Here is an 18008-nt window from a genome sequence, read left to right as displayed (position 1 = left end):
GCCCCTTCAGAGTATTGTTGTCATACCAAAGTCACATGTTGGTGGTTATGTGACATCTGAAGGCGGAGTTTGTGAATGTGTAACAATATATTTCCGCCGGTTTGAGCCCCTTCAGAGTACTATTGTTGTCATACCAAAGCCACATGTTGGTTGGTACGTGACATCTGAAGGGGAGTTTGTGGATGCATAACAATATATTTCTGCCTGTTTGAGCCCCTTCAGAGTATTGTTGTCATACCAGTCACATGTTGATTGGTACGTGACATCTGAAGGCGAGTTTCTAGATCCCAAACAAAATACTGAAGCCTGTTTGAGCCCCTTCAGAGTATTGTTGCCATACCAAAGCCACATGTTGGTTGGTATGTGACATTTGAAGGCGAGTTTCTAGATCCCAAACAAAATACTGAAGCCTGTTTGAGCCCCTTCAGAGTACTATTGTTGTCATACCAGTCACATGTTGGTTGGTATGTGACATTTGAAGGCGAGTTTCTAGATCCCAAACAAAATACTGAAGCCTGTTTGAGCCCCTTCAGAGTACTATTGTTGTCATACCAAAGTCACATGTTGGTTGGTATGTGACATTTGAAGGCGAGTTTCTAGATCCCAAACAAAATACTGAAGCCTGTTTGAGCCCCTTCAGAGTACTATTGTTGTCATACCAGTCACATGTTGGTTGGTATGTGACATTTGAGGGCGAGTTTCTAGATCCCAAACAAAATACTGAAGCCTGTTTGAGCCCCTTCAGAGTACTATTGTTGTCATACCAGTCACATGTTGGTTGGTATGTGACATTTGAGGGCGAGTTTTTAGATCCCAAACAATATACTTCCGCCTGTTTGAACCCCGTTGTCAGAGGCACTCCCTTGCTCAGTTCCTTTCCTAATGTTTGCAGCTCTGGCACCGCAGTGTTACCAATGCTGGGAGATCAGGGACAGATTTTGCACTGTTTTCTGTGTCTGGTTTACTGTTTTTATTTTTGTGTGCTTATAAACACACATGGTGATACGTTATTGCTCCCTGTGAAAAATTGTTATTGATAATATTAATTTAAATATTTTGTATCTTAAAGCCCGAGGGCATTATACTAGAAGATGAAAGACTGACGTGTAATTTGACCTTCATTGAGTGGCTTGTGTGTGTGTGTGTGTGTGTGTGTGACTGCAAAGTGATTATATTGTTAGTTTCAAAAGTGGTTCCTCCTTCAGGGCTGTGTGTGTGTGTGTGTGTGTGTGTGTGTGTGTGTGTGTGTGTGTGTGACTGCAAAGTGATTATATTGTTAGTTTCAAAAGTGGTTCCTCCTTCAGGGCTGTGTGTGTGTGTGTGTGTGTGTGTGTGTGTGTGACTGCAAAGTGATTATACTGTTAGTTTCAAAAGTGGTTCCTCCTTCAGGGCTGTGTGTGTGTGTGTGTGTGTGTGTGTGTGTGTGTGTGTCCCCACAAGCATAGGTGCATTTTGTGTGTGTCCTGCACCGCCTTGTACATGTAAGACATCTGCCCTTAATGTCAAGTATAGAAGCATTAATTTATAATATTATATATACAGTTAAAAGAAAACCTTCCATATTCTTTCATGAAGTATTAAACATGTACTGAGTTAATGTCAGTCTTCAAGTTTTGCTCAACGATAACAAGTTACTGCTTTACATTGCTTCTTCATGAACCTTTACCCTTCTGCCTTGATCCAAAAAGTAGAGGAAGTGTTTTATAAAGGAAATGAAGGTGAGTCATTAGAATTATTTATTTATCAAAATGGCTCAACAAGCTATACAAATGTTTACACTTGAGGCAAGCAGAGTTTATAACAGCCAAGGAAGTCTTTATAAAGTGCTGCACTATACAGATATTTAGTGAATCTGAAACTACAGTAAATTTGTTTGCGATACTAATGATAGGACGTCCCCGGAGCGTGCCACAGCCTCCTCAATCAACCTCGTCCTTGTGTTGGGCTGCACGGGGCAACCTGCATTTATCTCACATGTACAAACCGTCAAGGTGCCTAAGACTTTCCACCGCACACTAATCTACATGTGATTCCCTTCATATGACAACCTGCATTTTATCTCTCATGTACAAACCTTTAAAATGCTCTTAAGGTGTTCTAAACTTGCTACTACACACTGATCTAAACATGACTCCCTTCGTATGGCAACCTGCTTGTATCTCAAATGTACAAACCTTCAGATGGCAACCTGCTTGTATCTCAAATGTACAAACCTTCAAAATGCTCTCAATGTCCCTAAAACTTTCCACTAAACATTACTGATCTAAACATGACTCCCTTCGTATGGCAACCTGCTTGTATCTCAAATGTACAAACCTTCAAAATGCTCTCAATGTTCCTAAAACTTTCCACTAAACATTACTGATCTAAACATGACTCCCTTCGTATGGCAACCTGCTTGTATCTCAAATGTACAAACCTTCAAAATGCTCTCAATGTCCCTAAAACTTTCCACTAAACATTACTGATCTAAACATAACTCCCTTCGTATGGCAACCTGCTTGTATCTCAAATGTACAAACCTTCAAAATGCTCTCAATGTACCTAAAACTTTCCACTAAACATTACTGATCTAAACATAACTCCCTTCGTATGGCAACCTGCTTGTATCTCAAATGTACAAACCTTCAAAATGCTCTCAATGTTCCTAAAACTTTCCACTAAACATTACTGATCTAAACATGACTCCCTTCGTATGGCAACCTGCATTTTATCTCTTGTACAAACCTTCAAAATGCTCTCATTACTGCACATTACCGATCTGCACGTGACTTCCTTCGTACGACACCCAGCATTTTATCTCATGTACAAACCTTCAAAATGCTCTCATTACTGCACATTACCGATCTGCACGTGACTTCCTTCGTACGACACCCAGCATTTTATCTCATGTACACACCTTCAAAATGCTCTCATTACTGCACGTTACTGATCTGCACATGACTCCCTTCGTACGACACCCAGCATTTTATCTCATGTACACACCTTCAAAATGCTCTCATTACTGCACATTACTGATCTGCACGTGACTTCCTTCGTACGACACCCAGCATTTTATCTCATGTACACACCTTCAAAATGGTCTCAAGGTGCTTAATACTTTCTACAAGACACTTACCTATACATGACCTTCATACAGCACCCACAGTGTAGGTGCCAGAGATACAACACATGAATGGCACATCAGAACATACTGTAAAACTTGTGTGACTGTCCGCACCTCCCCTGCTTCAAATTATATCACAGTAACACAATAAAGCTTGAGACTAGAGAGTGAAGCTTTAAGCGTGATGACAACATGCGGTGATTTGGTGCACGGCTGCTGCGTTGACTGACCAAGACCGGACCAAGCGCAGAGAAGGTTCACGTCATTGGGCCAGTCGAACACAGTCATTGTTACCACCTATAGAGAAACCAAATTGTCGAGTCCGTTTTGGTGTTGGCTCCCGCAGGTCCATTTCTCACCTCTGCTCTGCCACAGTCCCAACACCTATTTCTTCCTCTCATATGTTACCTATAGCTTACATATGAGAGGAAGGGATAGGTGTTGGGACTGTGTGGCAGAGCAGAGGGGAGGAAAGGACCCACGGGAGCCTATGTCAGACCGGCCTCGACATATTTGGAAGACTATAAGCCAAACTGAATTCTCCACACAGATTATTTCTTCTACCCATAACCAGATACTAAAGAGATATCCTGTGTGGTTCCCTAAAATTTCCTCTTTTATACATCAACAGCAAACACTTAGAAGGAATTTTTGTCGTGTTTTGTGTTTGGTCGGGGAGCTTACAAATACATAATCTATGAACATTTCTTGAGAGTAGTGGAGAGATTCATCATTCAATACTGACTCACCACGGAAATACAGCTTTTTATGATGCCTCTGAAGACCTTATGAATTGGCTACAGCAACCACTGAGGACCAATACGTAACCTAGCATAACATTTTGAGTAGCAGAGAGAGATTTTATGAATTGGCTACAGCAACCACTGAGGACCAATACGTAACCTGCGAACATTTCTTGAAAGTAGCAGAGACAGATTCATCACTTAATATTGACTCGCCAAGGGAATACAGCTTTTTCTGATGCCTTCCAAGCCATGTAAGTCCTTATAAAATGTCTACAGCAACTACTGATGACCAATACGTAACCTGCGAGTATTTTTTGAGTATAGTGGAAACAGATTCATCGCTCAATACTGACTCGCCAAGGGAATTCAACTCTTTTTTGCTGTCTTACAAGTCCTTATAAAATGTCTACAGCAACTACTGACGACCAATACGTAACCTGCGAGTATTTTTTGAGTATAGTGGAAACAGATTCATCGCTTAATACTGACTCGCCAAGGGAATTCAACTCTTTTTTGCTGTCTTCCAAGTCCTTATAAAATGTCTACAGCAACTACTGACAACCAATAAATAACCTGGGAATATTTCTGGAATAGCGGAGATCAATTCATCACTCCTTACACTAATTCGACGTGGGAATACAATATTTTCCGCTGCCTGGAACTCATTACGAAGGGGCGGTGACCCATCGACAACTCACCTCACCTTTCGTAGCCTCGGGAACAGAGCTGACGTCAACCCTTCATGTCCCGGTCAAAACAATAACCTCGGAGAGCTCGGACTCAGGCCAGACCCCATTCTCCCTGGCATTGGGCGGGGATGTCTTCCAGTCCCAGGCGGTGACCGGGGTGAACCAGCTGGGCCCATAGTTGGCGCGGATGTACTCCTCCGTCTGGCATGGCACCCGCACTTTGAGCTCCAGAAACTCCGTCCAGCAGAGGGTGAAGGCCGGGAACACATACCTGAGGGGACGAGCCATAAGGTGCAGTCGGGTGTGATACTAGAGATTTAAAGGCTCATGCTAAAGCTATACAAAGGAGGATGTTTGGTGAGTTTATTAGCATCTTTTAAGTCCCCTCAGTAGAATCGGTATAACCGCCTTTGTTCATAGATTAGAATAGGTAAGAGGAGGGTATCAGGTCACCTCCTCTCCTCTCCTGAAATTGACCTGTCTTTCGGCCACTCCTCTGAACTCTTACAGGAGCAATGAGTAGCGGACTTTTTTATTTTTATTTATTTTTTTTTTTTTTCATTACTGTTTCTATTATTTTTTGGCCCTTGAGCTGTATCCTCTGCTATAAAAAAAAAATTAAGTTAAGTTAGGTTAAATTAGGTGACATTAGGTTAGGAGGGGTTAGGTTAAGTTAGATTAGGATAGGTTAGGTTAGATTAGGTTAGGTTAGATTAGGATAGGTTAGGTTAGATTAGATTAGGTTAGGTTAGATTAGGATAGGTTAGGTTAGATTAGGATAGGTTAGGTTAGGTAAGATTAGGATAAGTTAAATTAGGATAGGTTAGGTTAGATTAGGTAGAAAGGAACTGACTTGGATTTTTTTCTGGTTAGGTTAGGTTAGGTTAGGTAAAAGGGAACTCTGACTCACTTGTATTTCTTCCCTGTCCTGGCTTGTGTTAGATTAAGATAAATTAGGATAGGTTAGGTTAGGTTAGGTAAGATTAGGATAAGATAAATTAGGATAGGTTAGGTTAGATTAGGTAGAAAGGAACTGACTTGGATTTTTTTCTGGTTAGGTTAGGTTAGGTTAGGTAAAAGGGAACTCTGACTCACTTGTATTTCTTCCCTGTCCTGGCTTGTGTTCCGCCGTTCCACATCGTCGCTCCCTCCGTGTAGAAGAAGAATATGTCCAGCTTCACCTCGTCCTCCTTGAAGGAAAGCTCCAGGCTGTCGGACACCTTGCCAAACTTTGCGATGAGTCGGAGTCCTCGCTTCTCAAACTCGGTGATGAGGGAAGGCTTGAAGTCTTCGATGAAGACGCCAAGGTCCACGTCCTTGCTCCACGCGATGATGTCACACTGACGGTAAAATCCTGCCGAGGGAAATCAAGTCCTTATGAAACGGCTTCAGCAACCACTGACGACCAATATGTAATCACCGAACGTTTTTTGAGAGTAGTGGAGAGAGATTCATCGCTTGACCCGGTAGCTGCGGGGATCATGTTTCTTAATGGTCCCTCTGAGCGAGAATAATGAGAAGAAATCATCACACACACAAACCACTTCATAATATATATCAACGCATTTGTGACCAGTTTATGCATCATCTATTTTGAGGGGGTTATATCACGGCACAAATTTGGCCCGTCGATGCTACACGGTAAAGCCACAAATTTGGCCCGTCGCTGCTACACGGTAAAGCCACAAATTTGGCCCGTCACTGCTACACGGTAAAGCCACAAATTTGGCCCGTCACTGCTACACGGTAAAGCCACAAATTTGGCCCGTCGCTGCTACTGGGTTAACACTGACTTGACAAAGGGAATACAGGTTTTTCTAATGCCTTCCAAGCCCTGCAAGTCCTTATGAAATGGCTCTAGCAACCGCTGACAACCAATACGTAATCACCAAACGATTTTTGAGAGTAGTGGAGAGAGATTCAACACTTAATACTGACTTGCCAAGGGAATTCAACTCTTTTCTACTGCCTTCCAAGTCTTTATAAAATGGCATAACAACCAGTGACGACCAATACGTAACCTGCGAATATTTCTTAAGAGCAAAGTAGACCGATGAATCATTCAATACCAACTCGACACGGATTTCCTGCAACCCATATCAAGAACAGCCTACCATTTTTATATATATTAGCTCTGAGTGGTTTTATTTATGGCGTACGAGAACTGAGAAATGATCCTTTTACAACAACAACATAGGAGACAACTGAAGGGCACAAAAAAAAGGAAACAATAATAAAAAAAAGACCTACCTAGACAAGTTCCGCTGCTGAGCCAGAAGGGGATCTTGAGCTGGTCCAGGAGGGTTTTGGCCTTTCCGAGCAGCTTCCACGCCTTGTGCTTGAACCTGAGGAACCAGAGAGTGTTGGCATATCATGATTCACACCACTATGACCCTCCCTGCAAGAGTTACCCACCAGCAACTTAACCCCTTGACTGTGGATTTCCTACAAGAAGATATCACCAAGCTACAGGAATGGAACAAAAAGTGGCTGCTACAAATCAGTGAAGAAAAATGTAAAGTCCTGCACCTTGGGAGGGGATATCCAGCACACCAATACCACATGGGAAACACTCCACTATCCACCACAGAGGCAGAGAAAGACCTGGGAGTGTATTTTACCAGGCTACCAGTGAAGGGATATCCAGCACACCAATACCACATGGGAAACACTCCACTATCCACCACAGAGGCAGAGAAAGACCTGGGAGTGTATGTGACCAGGCTACCCGAGAAGGGATATCCAGCACACCAATACCACATGGGAAACACTCCACTATCCACAACAGAGGCAGAGAAAGACCGTGAAGGGATATCCAGCACACCAATACCACATGGGAAACACTCCACTATCCACAACAGAGGCAGAGAAAGACCTGGGAGTGTATGTGACCAGGCTACCAGTGAAGGGATACCCAGCACACCAATACCACATGGGAAACACTCCACTATCCACAACAGAGGCAGAGAAAGACCTGGGAGTGTATGTTACCAGGCTACCCGTGAAGGGATATCCAGCACACCAATACCACATGGGAAACACTCCACTATCCACCACAGAGGCAGAGAAAGACCTGGGAGTGTATGTTACCAGGCTACCAGTGAAGGGATATCCAGCACACCAATACCACATGGGAAACACTCCACTATCCACCACAGAGGCAGAGAAAGACCTGGGAGTGTATGTTACCAGGCTACCCGTGAAGGGATATCCAGCACACCAATACCACATGGGAAACACTCCACTATCCACCACAGAGGCAGAGAAAGACCTGGGAGTGTATGTTACCAGGCTACCAGTGAAGGGATATCCAGCACACCAATACCACATGGGAAACACTCCACTATCCACCACAGAGGCAGAGAAAGACCTGGGAGTGTTTGACCAGGCTACCCGTGAAGGGATATCCAGCACACCAATACCACATGGGAAACACTCCACTATCCACCACAGAGGCAGAGAAAGACCTGGGAGTGTATGTTACCAGGCTACCAGTGAAGGGATATCCAGCACACCAATACCACATGGGAAACACTCCACTATCCACCACAGAGGCAGAGAAAGACCTGGGAGTGTATGTTACCAGGCTACCAGTGAAGGGATATCCAGCACACCAATACCACATGGGAAACACTCCACTATCCACCACAGAGGCAGAGAAAGACCTGGGAGTGTATGTTACCAGGCTACCAGTGAAGGGATACCCAGCACACCAATACCACATGGGAAACACTCCACTATCCACCACAGAGGCAGAGAAAGACCTGGGAGTGTATGTTACCAGGCTACCAGTGAAGGGATATCCAGCACACCAATACCACATGGGAAACACTCCACTATCCACCACAGAGGCAGAGAAAGACCTGGGAGTGTATGTTACCAGGCTACCAGTGAAAGCCAATCGCAGCAGACAGGTTAACCATCAATACGGTTATGTTAAAGTTCCCCCACTGATGTAAATGCGAGTCCCTTTCTCTTACTAAACAACAGCAAGGACGACTATGTTAAAGTTCCCCCTGACACGTATTTTAGCCTCACCTGGTGTCCTGCGGCGATTCGTTCTTGAGGTACTTCAGGTTGTAGTAGCCGGCGCGTGATTCATTGCAGGAAATGAAGTGAGAGTTTCGGTGGTCGGTCAGGAAGGACTCGACGTGACTTGGCACCACTAAGTCCACGCCATCGATCTTCTTGTCCTTGGTGCTGAATCTAGGTATGTGTGTGTGTGTGTGTGTGTGTCGGGAAGAGATATCCATTCACATTTTCATTTCTTGTCATTAACCGTCCAAGCCCATTAGGGAGACTATGGACATTGAACAAAGAGAGTAATAAGAAGAAGTAGAGGAGATTTATATATTTTCATTAATCAAGCTATTATGCTGTACCTAAGGAATTTATTGTTTATGCATATGGAGATGATGATGGAATATGTGGGTTTGAACTAGAAGAAAAAGAAGAGGAAGAAGAGACCATGAAACTAGAAGAAGAAGAAGAAGAAGAAAAGGAAGGCAGAAATATAAATACCCTGAAAGTTGAAAAAGAAGTACCATAAAACTTGAAGACGAAAGAGAAATCCCTTGGAAAAAAAAAAAGAAGAAAAAAATCAAAATACCCTGAAAGTAGAAGGAGAAGAAAAAGAAAAAGAAATACCAAAGAAGAAGAAGAAGAGAAAGACATACCATAGAACTCTAAGAAGAAAAAGAAATCCTTGAAACTAAAAAAAGAAGGAACAAAACCCACGAAACTCGAACAACAAACAACATCGCGACAAACACATACAGCCAACCTGAACCCCAAACCCCTAGGACGACACCCACCGCTCATACGCTCGGTCAAACTTCATCTGGTTCCAGGAGTCCTTGGTGATGTACTGCTTGACCTGGGCGATGTTATGCGGGGGGCCCTCCAGCGCATATTGCCGCAAGTACCCTGAAACACACACACAAGGGAATTTAATTTGCCGTGTCTTGGAGGCTGGTAGCTCTTTCTTTTTTTATTATTTATAACAACAAAAGAAACAGCTCAGGGGCAACAAAAAACCCCGCTAATCGCTGTTCCTACAGAGACAAAGGTTATGAGCAGCCAAAAGAGAGGTCAATTTTTCAGAAGGTTCCGCTATTGATAACTTATGTAGCAAGCGAAGAAGAAGAAGTATCTACCATGAAACTAGAAGAAGGCAAAAAAGAAGATGGAACTAGAAGAAAATTAAAAAAAGAGACATGTACAGTAACTCACAAAACAAAGGTGTCGTACAGAATGTTCTACTATCGATAACTTCTGTAGCAAGATAACTGTAGGACTGGATTAGCTCCCAGTCTATCAGGGTGGTAGCTACATAAGGCTGTACTAGAGGCAACTTATTTAGCAAGAGAACTGTATGACTGGATTTGCTCCCAGTCTACCAGGTTGGTTATGTGAGATCGTAGAAGAGGCAACTTATTTAGCAAGAGAACTGTATGACTGGATTTGCTCCTAGTCTACCAGGTTGGTTATGTGAGATCGTACAAGAGGCAACTTATTTAGCAAGAGAACTGTCAACTGGATTTACTTTGTCTTGAAGGTTGGTAGATGTATAAGGTTCTAAAATACAGGCATCCCTTAAATAGTACAGTTTCCAATAGTCCAGTTTTGGTTTTATGTGGATTTTTCATGGAAGATTTTTTTAGAATTTTTGAATTTTCCAATGAGCGGGAAATTCAAAAATCCTTAAAAGATTTTCAATGACAATCCGCATAAAACCGAAAGCAAACTATTGGAAACCGTACTATTTGAGGGACGACTGTAGATGACTTTTGTAGCAAGTGAACGGTAGGACTGGATTTGCTCTCAGTCTATCAGGTTGGTTGTTATATGAGGTCGTACTAGAGGTTACTTATATAGCAAAGGAACTGTCGACTGCAGGTTTTAACACTTGGCTATACTATTTCCAGGGAATCGTATCTGCGTAAGTGTGGCACCGTAAAGAACCGTCACTGCCAATGTGGAAACAAAATAGCTAGGTCTGTGACTACTACTGGAAATCACTGTTATTGTTACATAAATAAAAAAAAAGAGAAGAATACTGATGAAGAAGACGAACTAGCAAAAACACAATTAGAACCATGCTTGTTATTATACCTGCTAAACGAACTAACTTCCAATCCAACATATAATACCCCAACTTATGAGTAATTTAACCCGTGGGCTTCAGTGATGGGAAAGCCGAGAACTGGCCGAGAAACGTTAACATCACACTGCATTTTGAGACTAAGAAAAGAGCATGGAACGTATATCAGAGTACTCCTCTCATAACTATTAAGCCGATAAAATTATTTACTTTCTCTCAAACTCCATTCTTTTTGGGTAGTGTTTGTTACAAAATAATCGGTCATGACGCGTGGCATCTAGCTGAGAGTCACTTGTCTATTTTAGAGAATTTGACAAGTGATTACTGTATGGATAGCTAATTCAGTCTGCAATGATCTTACAGCACCACCTATGACAAATAAGCCCACCTCAAGATCACTCACCCACCACAATGACCCAGGGCATGCATGGTGGGTTGCTCTATGCCACCACCGCCTACAATTACCTCGAATTAGGGGTTTTGAGGCGAGCCCCAAACAGGGTCCACCAAACTGCTGGGTTAAATACTGAAACTTTGACTCCCCACCAGACATCATTAAGAAAAATACTGTTGAAGATGAACTAACAAACACACAATTAAAACCATGCTTGTTATTATGATTAAATTGAATATTGGAACTTTGACTCCCCACCAGACATCATTAAGAAAAATACTGTTGAAGATGAACTAACAAACACACAATTAAAACCATGCTTGTTATTCCCGCTAAGCATACTAACTTCCAATCCAACACACACAACACTCCAACTTATGATTAAATTGAATACTGGAACTTTCACTCACCACCAGACATCATATCATCTAGGGAGAGAAAGACTGTCATCACACCCACTATATGACACCTCCACTGAACTTTAAATATCATGGGAAAGTAAATGTTATGCCTCCCTCGTATACCAGACCATAGAAGAGGCATTGCAAAGCTGTATACCCAAACTGCCCACTACTACCACTACTACTAAAATCCCCTTCCACCGCCACCACGTCACTCACCAGCGGGTTTCAAGTGGAGGACGACGAGGTGGAGAGGAGAGCCTTGCCGCATCAGGAAGACATGAGACCGCTGTCCTTCGGGGTTCTCAAAAATGGTGACTGTGAATCCGAGCTGTGCCAGGCGGGACAGGAATGCAGGCTGTGAGGGGTCGGAGTTATGGGTGAAATTGTGTAGGAATAATCGTGAGGAGAGTTAAGAGACATGGAACTATGAGAATATGAGGTGATAGATTTAGAAAGAGGAAGAAGTACCGTGAAACTAGAAGAGGAAGAAGGCGAAAAAGAAGAACTCCCAAGGTACTAGAAGGTGAAGAAGAAGTACCATGGAACTAGAAGAGGAAGGCAAAAAAGAAGAAGTAGCAACCATGAAACTAGAGGAAGAAGATGCCAAAAAAAAAAGAAATCCCATGGTACCAGAAGAAGAAGAAGGCGAAAAAGAAGATATACTTACCATGAAACTAGAGAAAGAAGGCAAAAAAAGAAGAAAATGGAACTAGAAGAAGAAGAAGAAGAAGAAGACATATGTAAGGTAACTAACAAAACAAGAGTGAGACTACAAAATTAATGAGGTACTGAAAGAGAAACAAGGAGACGCTGTACTATAGAAAACTGTGGACACGGAAATAAATGAGTAACTAAAAAAAAAAAATGGAATGAAGAAGAAAAAACAAGAATGAAGGAAGAAAACCACGGAAACACGATTGCAAAGGGAAAACTGTGGAGATGAAAAAAAGAAGAAAAACAAGAAGAAAAGGAAGAAAACCACAGAAAAACACCATTGCTAAGGAGAACCAACACACACACACACACACACACACACCTTATCCCTCAGCTGCGCACCAGTGATCGCAAACGTAAGCGGACCGACCACATGACATAGGAAGATACACACTCCCGGCGCCTCGACATGTGAGTTCCGATTCCACGCGTCCAGAATCACAGGATCGAAGAGGATGGTGGTGAGGGAGGCATCCTGGCCCGCCCTCAGGAGCTGCCGTACATCATCCAGGTGGAGCGACCGCTGGAACTGGGTGGAGGTGGAGGCGGATGAGGAGAGCCAAATGTGGAGGTAGATCTGGTCGAGGAGGATGAAGCCAACCACCACGGCTACCACCAGGAAGGCTTTCTTGCGGAAGTTGCGAATTCCGAACATCCCGACTTCACCCTGGGATAGAAATTGAAGGTAAGAGGAATACTTCTACGAGTGTACTGTCGGTTGGAGTGTAAGTATTGTCAGTAGGAGTGTAAGTACTGTCGGTTGGAGTGTAAGTATTGTCGGGAGGAGTGTAAGTATTGTCGGTAGGAGTGTAAGTATTGTCAGTAGGAGTGTAAGTATTGTCGGTAGGAGTGTAAGTATTGTCGGTAGGAGTGTAAGTATTGTCGGTAGGAGTGTAAGTATTGTCGGTAGGAGTGTAAGTACTGTCGGTAGGAGTGTAAGTATTGTTGGTTGGAGTGTAAGTATTGTCAGTAAGAGTGTAAGTAATGCTCAGGTTGTGTATCTTGAACTGCCTGGCAAAGTCAAGCATCTAAGTAATCATGTTTGTGTGTAAGTATGTCAGTAATATTATCTGCCACGTAAGTCTGACATAGTTAAAACAAAGGACAAGTTAGAAATGATGTCAGTTAATAACGAAATGCAATAAATAAATAACACAAGTAAATCAATGAATAACACTCGTTGTAAATAATCAAATACTAAATAGACGTGTTCTAAGCAAGTCAGGTATCCAAGTAAACAAGTAACAACATAAACAAGTAAACAAACATCAGATAAACATTTAAGTCACATACCCCATTGCCAGCACCTCCCTCATACTGACATACTCACTTATCACGCCCTCTCACGCCATTGTCCCCTTATGTCCGGCGCTGTGAATGGTGTATTTATAATCTACTGGTATCACTCTATCTTCTACGTGCAGGAAATGACGGTAACCAGCGGGGAAATGGGCAAAAACAGGTAATTTAGGGGGAAAATGTAACCTTGTCAGCCCTTTTGTTTACAAGCTGGGGAGGGTGACCGGTTAGGGTTTTTTTTTGGCCTATTATTTGCGGGGTTGTTATTGTTGTTATTGTGGTTGTTATGGGGGTTGTTTTTATTGTTATTGTGGTTATTTTTGTTCTTATTGTTCCTGTTCTTCTTTTTCACCTTTCTCCTTTCTTCTTCTTCTTCTCGATCCTTTTTTTTGTTCTTAATGAAATTTTTCTTCTTTTTTTCTTTTTTCTCTTGTTATTACGGTTGTTTTTTATTGTTATTGTTTGTATTTTTGTTCTTAATTGTCGTTCCTGTTGTTCTTCTTCGCCTTTCTCCTTCTTCTTCTTCTTCTTTATTCTCTTCCTCCTCCTCCTTCTCTGGTCATTTCTTCTCAGGACGATCGACCGTCTGATAACCTGTGGTAAGACTCCTCAGAAAAGGACGAAAGAGGCTAACAGGACGGCGAGAAGAAGATTGGCGAGAAGAAGATCACCGAACTAACAAGTACTGGTGAGGCCAACATCGTGCAGGCCCTGCAATTGACGCCTCCCGTCCCTCCTCCTCTTGACTCGCCCTCACCTCCTCCTCACCTGCACTCGATGCCCACGAACCGGTAGGGGGACACGGAATCGGTAGTGAGACCCTGGAGGAGAGGAGACCACCCCGCCCGAGGGAGAGACCTATCCTACGCCCCAGATTTATTAATTTTGCCATACTGGAGGATTGAGACGAGGAGGGAGAGACGAGCAACACAGACTCTCTCTGTCGGTGACTTTCAGTGGCAGAATTCTGTGGCAGAGTCTGTGGCAGAGTCCCTGTCGTAGGCGTAATCCTGGTTATCCTGGAGCTGGTGTTGACGCTGCACTGGCTGTACTTGCCGCTTCAGCCTCTAATGACTCTCTCTACCACTCACTCTTCAGGTACATGACACGTCATTTGAGGAACGAACTGCTGAATGATACCGTAGGCCATCCAGCAGTATAGAGTAAAATATAAATATTTGATTTCAGGAAATTATACCACGATGGATGGATGAGGGCACGGCAGTAAGGCCTTCGTAGCCTCACAGCTCTGCAGAGCCCTGCTCTGCGAGTTTAGACTCTTCTGCGGATTTAACCTGGAACGATTTCTACGGCCAGGTAGTAGACTTCCAAAGGACGAGCACCTGGCTGTCCCCCCATCACCCAGCCAGATTTGGAAGCTTCTCAACGCCGTACCGTACGCAACGCCGCAACAACAACAAAACGACGTCTCAGCATTCGCTCCCGCCCGTAAATAGACACCTGCTGCAACAGACACCGTAACATTAGAGTCTCCAGTACTCCTGTGCTTAAGCCAGCCTAAGATAAGGAGTCAGTAACAAACAATAGCCTAAAAACAAATTTGATGGACTTCAGTATTGCCTGCGATGTGCTTTTTCTTGGTATACATTACTATAACCGAAACTTTACGAAACACCTACAATTTCCGAATAGAACATAATAGGCTACAGATTCAGCACAACAATATTCATGAACAAACATGAGGGGTGTACTCTATAGAGGGTCAAGTAAAGCTACTTGCAACCTAGCTACAAAAAACAAAAACGAAAAACACTGACAAAAACAAGAAACAGTAACGTTGAGAATCAATTTAAATCAATACTTACAGGCCCTAATATATCTGTAACTTCACTGGCGATCTGAAATGGCAATCGTCTTGTGGCGATCCTTGGAAACAGCGAGCGTAAGAATACTGGAGAATAACACTTACTCCCCCATATCGACTGGAAGACTAGGCTCCCATACAGAAGACAGATCCGGAGTCCTGATCAATTTCTAGAGAAAAGAATGATCTAATTTCTAGGCGGAAACCAACTACATGAAATAACATACTTGAACATTATTGCCAGCATTGGTTAGACCTGTAATAGAAGATAAAGAGTAACTAAGATCATAACTAGTGCGTTGAGTACAAACCTCGCGCAAACTGGTGATAAAAGTGCTAATTTTGACATTTAGAAAAAACAAGTTAAAGGAAAACTAAAGCCAAAGTCAAAATCAGAAAAACGGCAAAAGAGGGAAAACTATATAAACTATAAGATGGCAGCAATGCAGAGGACGCCTGGCTAAACTTTAATGCTTTTAAAAAACTTCTTAATAAGCAGGACACATTTGTCCCCTCGAAACATTTGCAATAATAAAGGAGAAAGTGTCTAACAAGTTTAAAAGCGAACCTCAAACACTCATGCAAATTAACATTAAACTTCTTAATGAAACAAGAAACAAAGTAAAAAAAGCCTGAAATCAGGCAACAATGATGCATGCAAGGATACGAGCAAAAAGGTTAGCAAATCAAGCGTTAGATATGATGAAAAGCAAAACCAAGAAATAATCCAGAAAAACTCTTCGATTTCTACAAGCAGCGACAAAGGCGATCAGAAGTGGAATTGGACCTTTAATAAACAGCATTAAATAACGTGGTGAGTCGACCGACAATAATAACCAGCAAACCTTTTACTTTCCTCGGTAGTTAATAATTTTCCTCCTCAGTCCTCCCACCACCAACTTTAAAATAAAAACCGATGAGAATCCTTAAAAGTACTCAAAAATAAAAAAACAAAATAAAATGGAAATACTAATCAACCAATATCAATAAAGCTGAGAAAAGACTTAAATAAAAAATATATCCCTCCCTCAAAAAAGTATTCAAGCGAAATATTCTCCTCCTCACATGTCCTTGCGACAAGGTCCTTGCGACACAGATTGGAAATTCAGATTGGAAAACACCAAAATTTGACACCGATTTTGAAGAAAAAAATCGCTTGGTATTTTAATTAGAGTAAGCTTCAGTTGTAGGTAATTACTACAAGGGCATAATTAGAACAGAAATAGACTCACCTTGAAAAGCCACTCATTGGCTGGGGTCATTAAATGGGGCTTCCGATAAAAAATTAACTGCTTATCATCACTATTAATCTTATAACCTTACCCTGTACTGTTTATGACGTAGTCTACCTGGACGTCAAGCGTCTCTATAAGTCCAGATCAACAAAAATTGCAGGTCAGATCATAAAAGCTTACTTAAAAAAAAAAAGGTAGGTATTGAGTTAGTGAATTAAATGAATAAGGTATTGAAAAAAGAGTAAAAACAAACAAGAGTAGTTGGTGGATGCCTTACCTGTCACTATTGGCGTCCCTAGGGCTCAGTTCTCAGGGCTCGGCTCTTAGCCCAGTGCTCTTCATTATTTACATCAACGGCAGTGAACCGCATTAGTAAATTGCGCAACGAAACAAAGATTGACAACACGGTTCTCAAAACTGAAGACAGGCAAAACCTCCAGGCAGGCCTCCAAGAGGATTTGATCAACACAACTTGCTTGCGGAGAGATGGTACAAAGATCAAACGTGTTCTTCAAAGTTGGAACGAGGAAACGAAGTTTTGATTACGAAAACTGCGCGTTAAACTCCAAAAGCTTCATTACGTGCGTCAGGACTTGCCCAGGGGGTCCAAACAATCAAACATCAAATTCTCACAGTACGTCATCGATGCAGTAAATAAAAGCAACAGAAAGTCGGGCTCATTAAAAAAACTTTTTTTAAGAGAAAGAAGTACGAAATAATACGTACTTCAGTCACAGTTTACCCATCAGATCAATATGGAATTTTTACAGTTTGACCCAGTCAAGGATATTGCTAAATTAGAAGCTAAATTAGAAGGTTCCGGGCAAATATAAATCCTCCTCTTGTTCTTAATTAAATTCTTCTTCTATTTCCTCTTCTTTCTCTTCCTCCTCCTCCTCCTCCTCCTCTTCTTCATTTTCTTCTCCTCTTGTTGTTGTTGTTGTTGTTGTTGTTGTTGTTGTTGTTGTTGTTGTTGCTGATGATGATGATGATGATGATTTTTTTTTGTTGTTGTTCCGAGAAGCAAAATATAATGATGTATTGATTGATTGATTGATAGTTTATAAATAGGTCAAAATTAAACTACATATATATGGCTATCGAGAGAGAGAGACACTTAAATAAATATTAGAACCAATGAAAAAAAAAATACAGATGGAATATTAAGAAAATATATCTGAAGAAGCAGGAAACGCCATGGGAATTAAATAAATGCTTAAAATATGGAAGATAAGAGAGCGGATGATCATGTGAGTACGTTCGTGAGTGCGTCCAAGAATATATATCGCAAGGAGGTCATTGATATATACGTGTCTGCGTGGAATTAAATTTAAATGCTGAACGGAAAAATAAAAATACAGGACTTCATTTCTTTATATCAACTTTCTTGTCTTATTTTCCTCCTATTTTGCCCTTTTTTTATATGCTTAATATCCTTCAAAATTTCCTCCATTGTGTATACGAGGTTATCCTGTCGCTGTATATTTTTTTTT

The 18008-nt window shown here is 41.9% G+C and overlaps 2 protein-coding genes and 1 long non-coding RNA gene across 54 annotated transcripts; 1 reads left to right on the top strand and 2 right to left on the bottom strand.

Annotated features, from left to right (window-relative positions):
• The first annotated feature begins 312 nt into the window (after positions 1 to 312).
• On the top strand, positions 313 to 1642 carry LOC126985297 (uncharacterized). The gene is made up of 2 exons (XR_007738475.1): positions 313 to 1211; positions 1305 to 1642. It is a non-coding gene; the product is annotated as an uncharacterized LOC126985297 (long non-coding RNA).
• A 79-nt stretch (positions 1643 to 1721) lies between these two features.
• On the bottom strand, positions 1722 to 13982 carry LOC126985287 (ribitol-5-phosphate transferase FKTN-like). 50 transcript variants are annotated; one of them, XM_050839977.1, is made up of 14 exons: positions 13487 to 13982; positions 12479 to 12823; positions 11659 to 11797; positions 11449 to 11466; positions 9356 to 9467; positions 8580 to 8747; positions 6792 to 6886; positions 5637 to 5895; positions 4010 to 4812; positions 2986 to 3934; positions 2601 to 2899; positions 2420 to 2497; positions 2214 to 2316; positions 1722 to 2174 (listed from the first exon to the last, which is right to left on the bottom strand). In XM_050839977.1, the coding sequence occupies exons 2-9, from the start codon at positions 12809 to 12811 to the stop codon at positions 4593 to 4595; spliced, it is 1344 nt and encodes a 447-aa protein (XP_050695934.1). In that variant the 5' UTR covers positions 12812 to 12823; positions 13487 to 13982; the 3' UTR covers positions 1722 to 2174; positions 2214 to 2316; positions 2420 to 2497; positions 2601 to 2899; positions 2986 to 3934; positions 4010 to 4592. The 50 variants fall into 50 exon arrangements, with proteins under 50 accessions (XP_050695934.1, XP_050695935.1, XP_050695946.1 ...); XM_050839978.1 differs by having other exon boundaries at positions 2420 to 2522; positions 2626 to 2899; XM_050839989.1 differs by having other exon boundaries at positions 2704 to 2899.
• Positions 6893 to 8567, bottom strand: LOC126985289 (uncharacterized). Of its 3 annotated transcripts, none has more exons than XM_050840002.1 (3): positions 8009 to 8567; positions 7615 to 7911; positions 6893 to 7244 (listed from the first exon to the last, which is right to left on the bottom strand). In XM_050840002.1, the coding sequence occupies exons 1-3, from the start codon at positions 8362 to 8364 to the stop codon at positions 6920 to 6922; spliced, it is 978 nt and encodes a 325-aa protein (XP_050695959.1). In that variant the 5' UTR covers positions 8365 to 8567; the 3' UTR covers positions 6893 to 6919. The 3 variants fall into 3 exon arrangements, 2 of the variants coding, with proteins under 2 accessions (XP_050695959.1, XP_050695958.1); XM_050840001.1 differs by having other exon boundaries at positions 6893 to 7145; positions 7516 to 7911; positions 8009 to 8564; XR_007738462.1 differs by having other exon boundaries at positions 7142 to 7244; positions 7417 to 7911; positions 8108 to 8564.
• Positions 13983 to 18008: the final 4026 nt, after the last annotated feature.

Source organism: Eriocheir sinensis, chromosome 59 (genome assembly GCF_024679095.1).
Source record: "Eriocheir sinensis breed Jianghai 21 chromosome 59, ASM2467909v1, whole genome shotgun sequence".
Taxonomy (NCBI): domain Eukaryota; kingdom Metazoa; phylum Arthropoda; class Malacostraca; order Decapoda; family Varunidae; genus Eriocheir; species Eriocheir sinensis.
Note: the sequence above shows the minus strand (reverse complement) of the source record. Positions and strands in the feature narration are given on the sequence as shown.

What these genes read in the sequence shown, in the direction of transcription:
- LOC126985289 (XM_050840002.1), bottom strand. Translation starts at nt 8,364, where the DNA reads ATGTGGTATTGGTGTGCTGGATATCCCTTCACTGGTAGCCTGGTAACA. An exon ending in CTGGTAACATACACTCCCAG is followed by an intron (nt 7,912 to 8,008) that starts GTCTTTCTCTGC and finishes AAACACTCCCAG; the next exon opens with GTCTTTCTCTGCCTCTGTGG. An exon ending in CTGGTAACATACACTCCCAG is followed by an intron (nt 7,245 to 7,614) that starts GTCTTTCTCTGC and finishes ATACACTCCCAG; the next exon opens with GTCTTTCTCTGCCTCTGTGG.
- LOC126985287 (XM_050839954.1), bottom strand. Translation starts at nt 12,811, where the DNA reads ATGTTCGGAATTCGCAACTTCCGCAAGAAAGCCTTCCTGGTGGTAGCC. An exon ending in GAATCGCCGCAGGACACCAG is followed by an intron (nt 6,887 to 8,579) that starts GTGAGGCTAAAA and finishes CTGGTTCCTCAG; the next exon opens with GTTCAAGCACAAGGCGTGGA. An exon ending in CAGCAGCGGAACTTGTCTAG is followed by an intron (nt 5,896 to 6,791) that starts GTAGGTCTTTTT and finishes TTCCCTCGGCAG; the next exon opens with GATTTTACCGTCAGTGTGAC.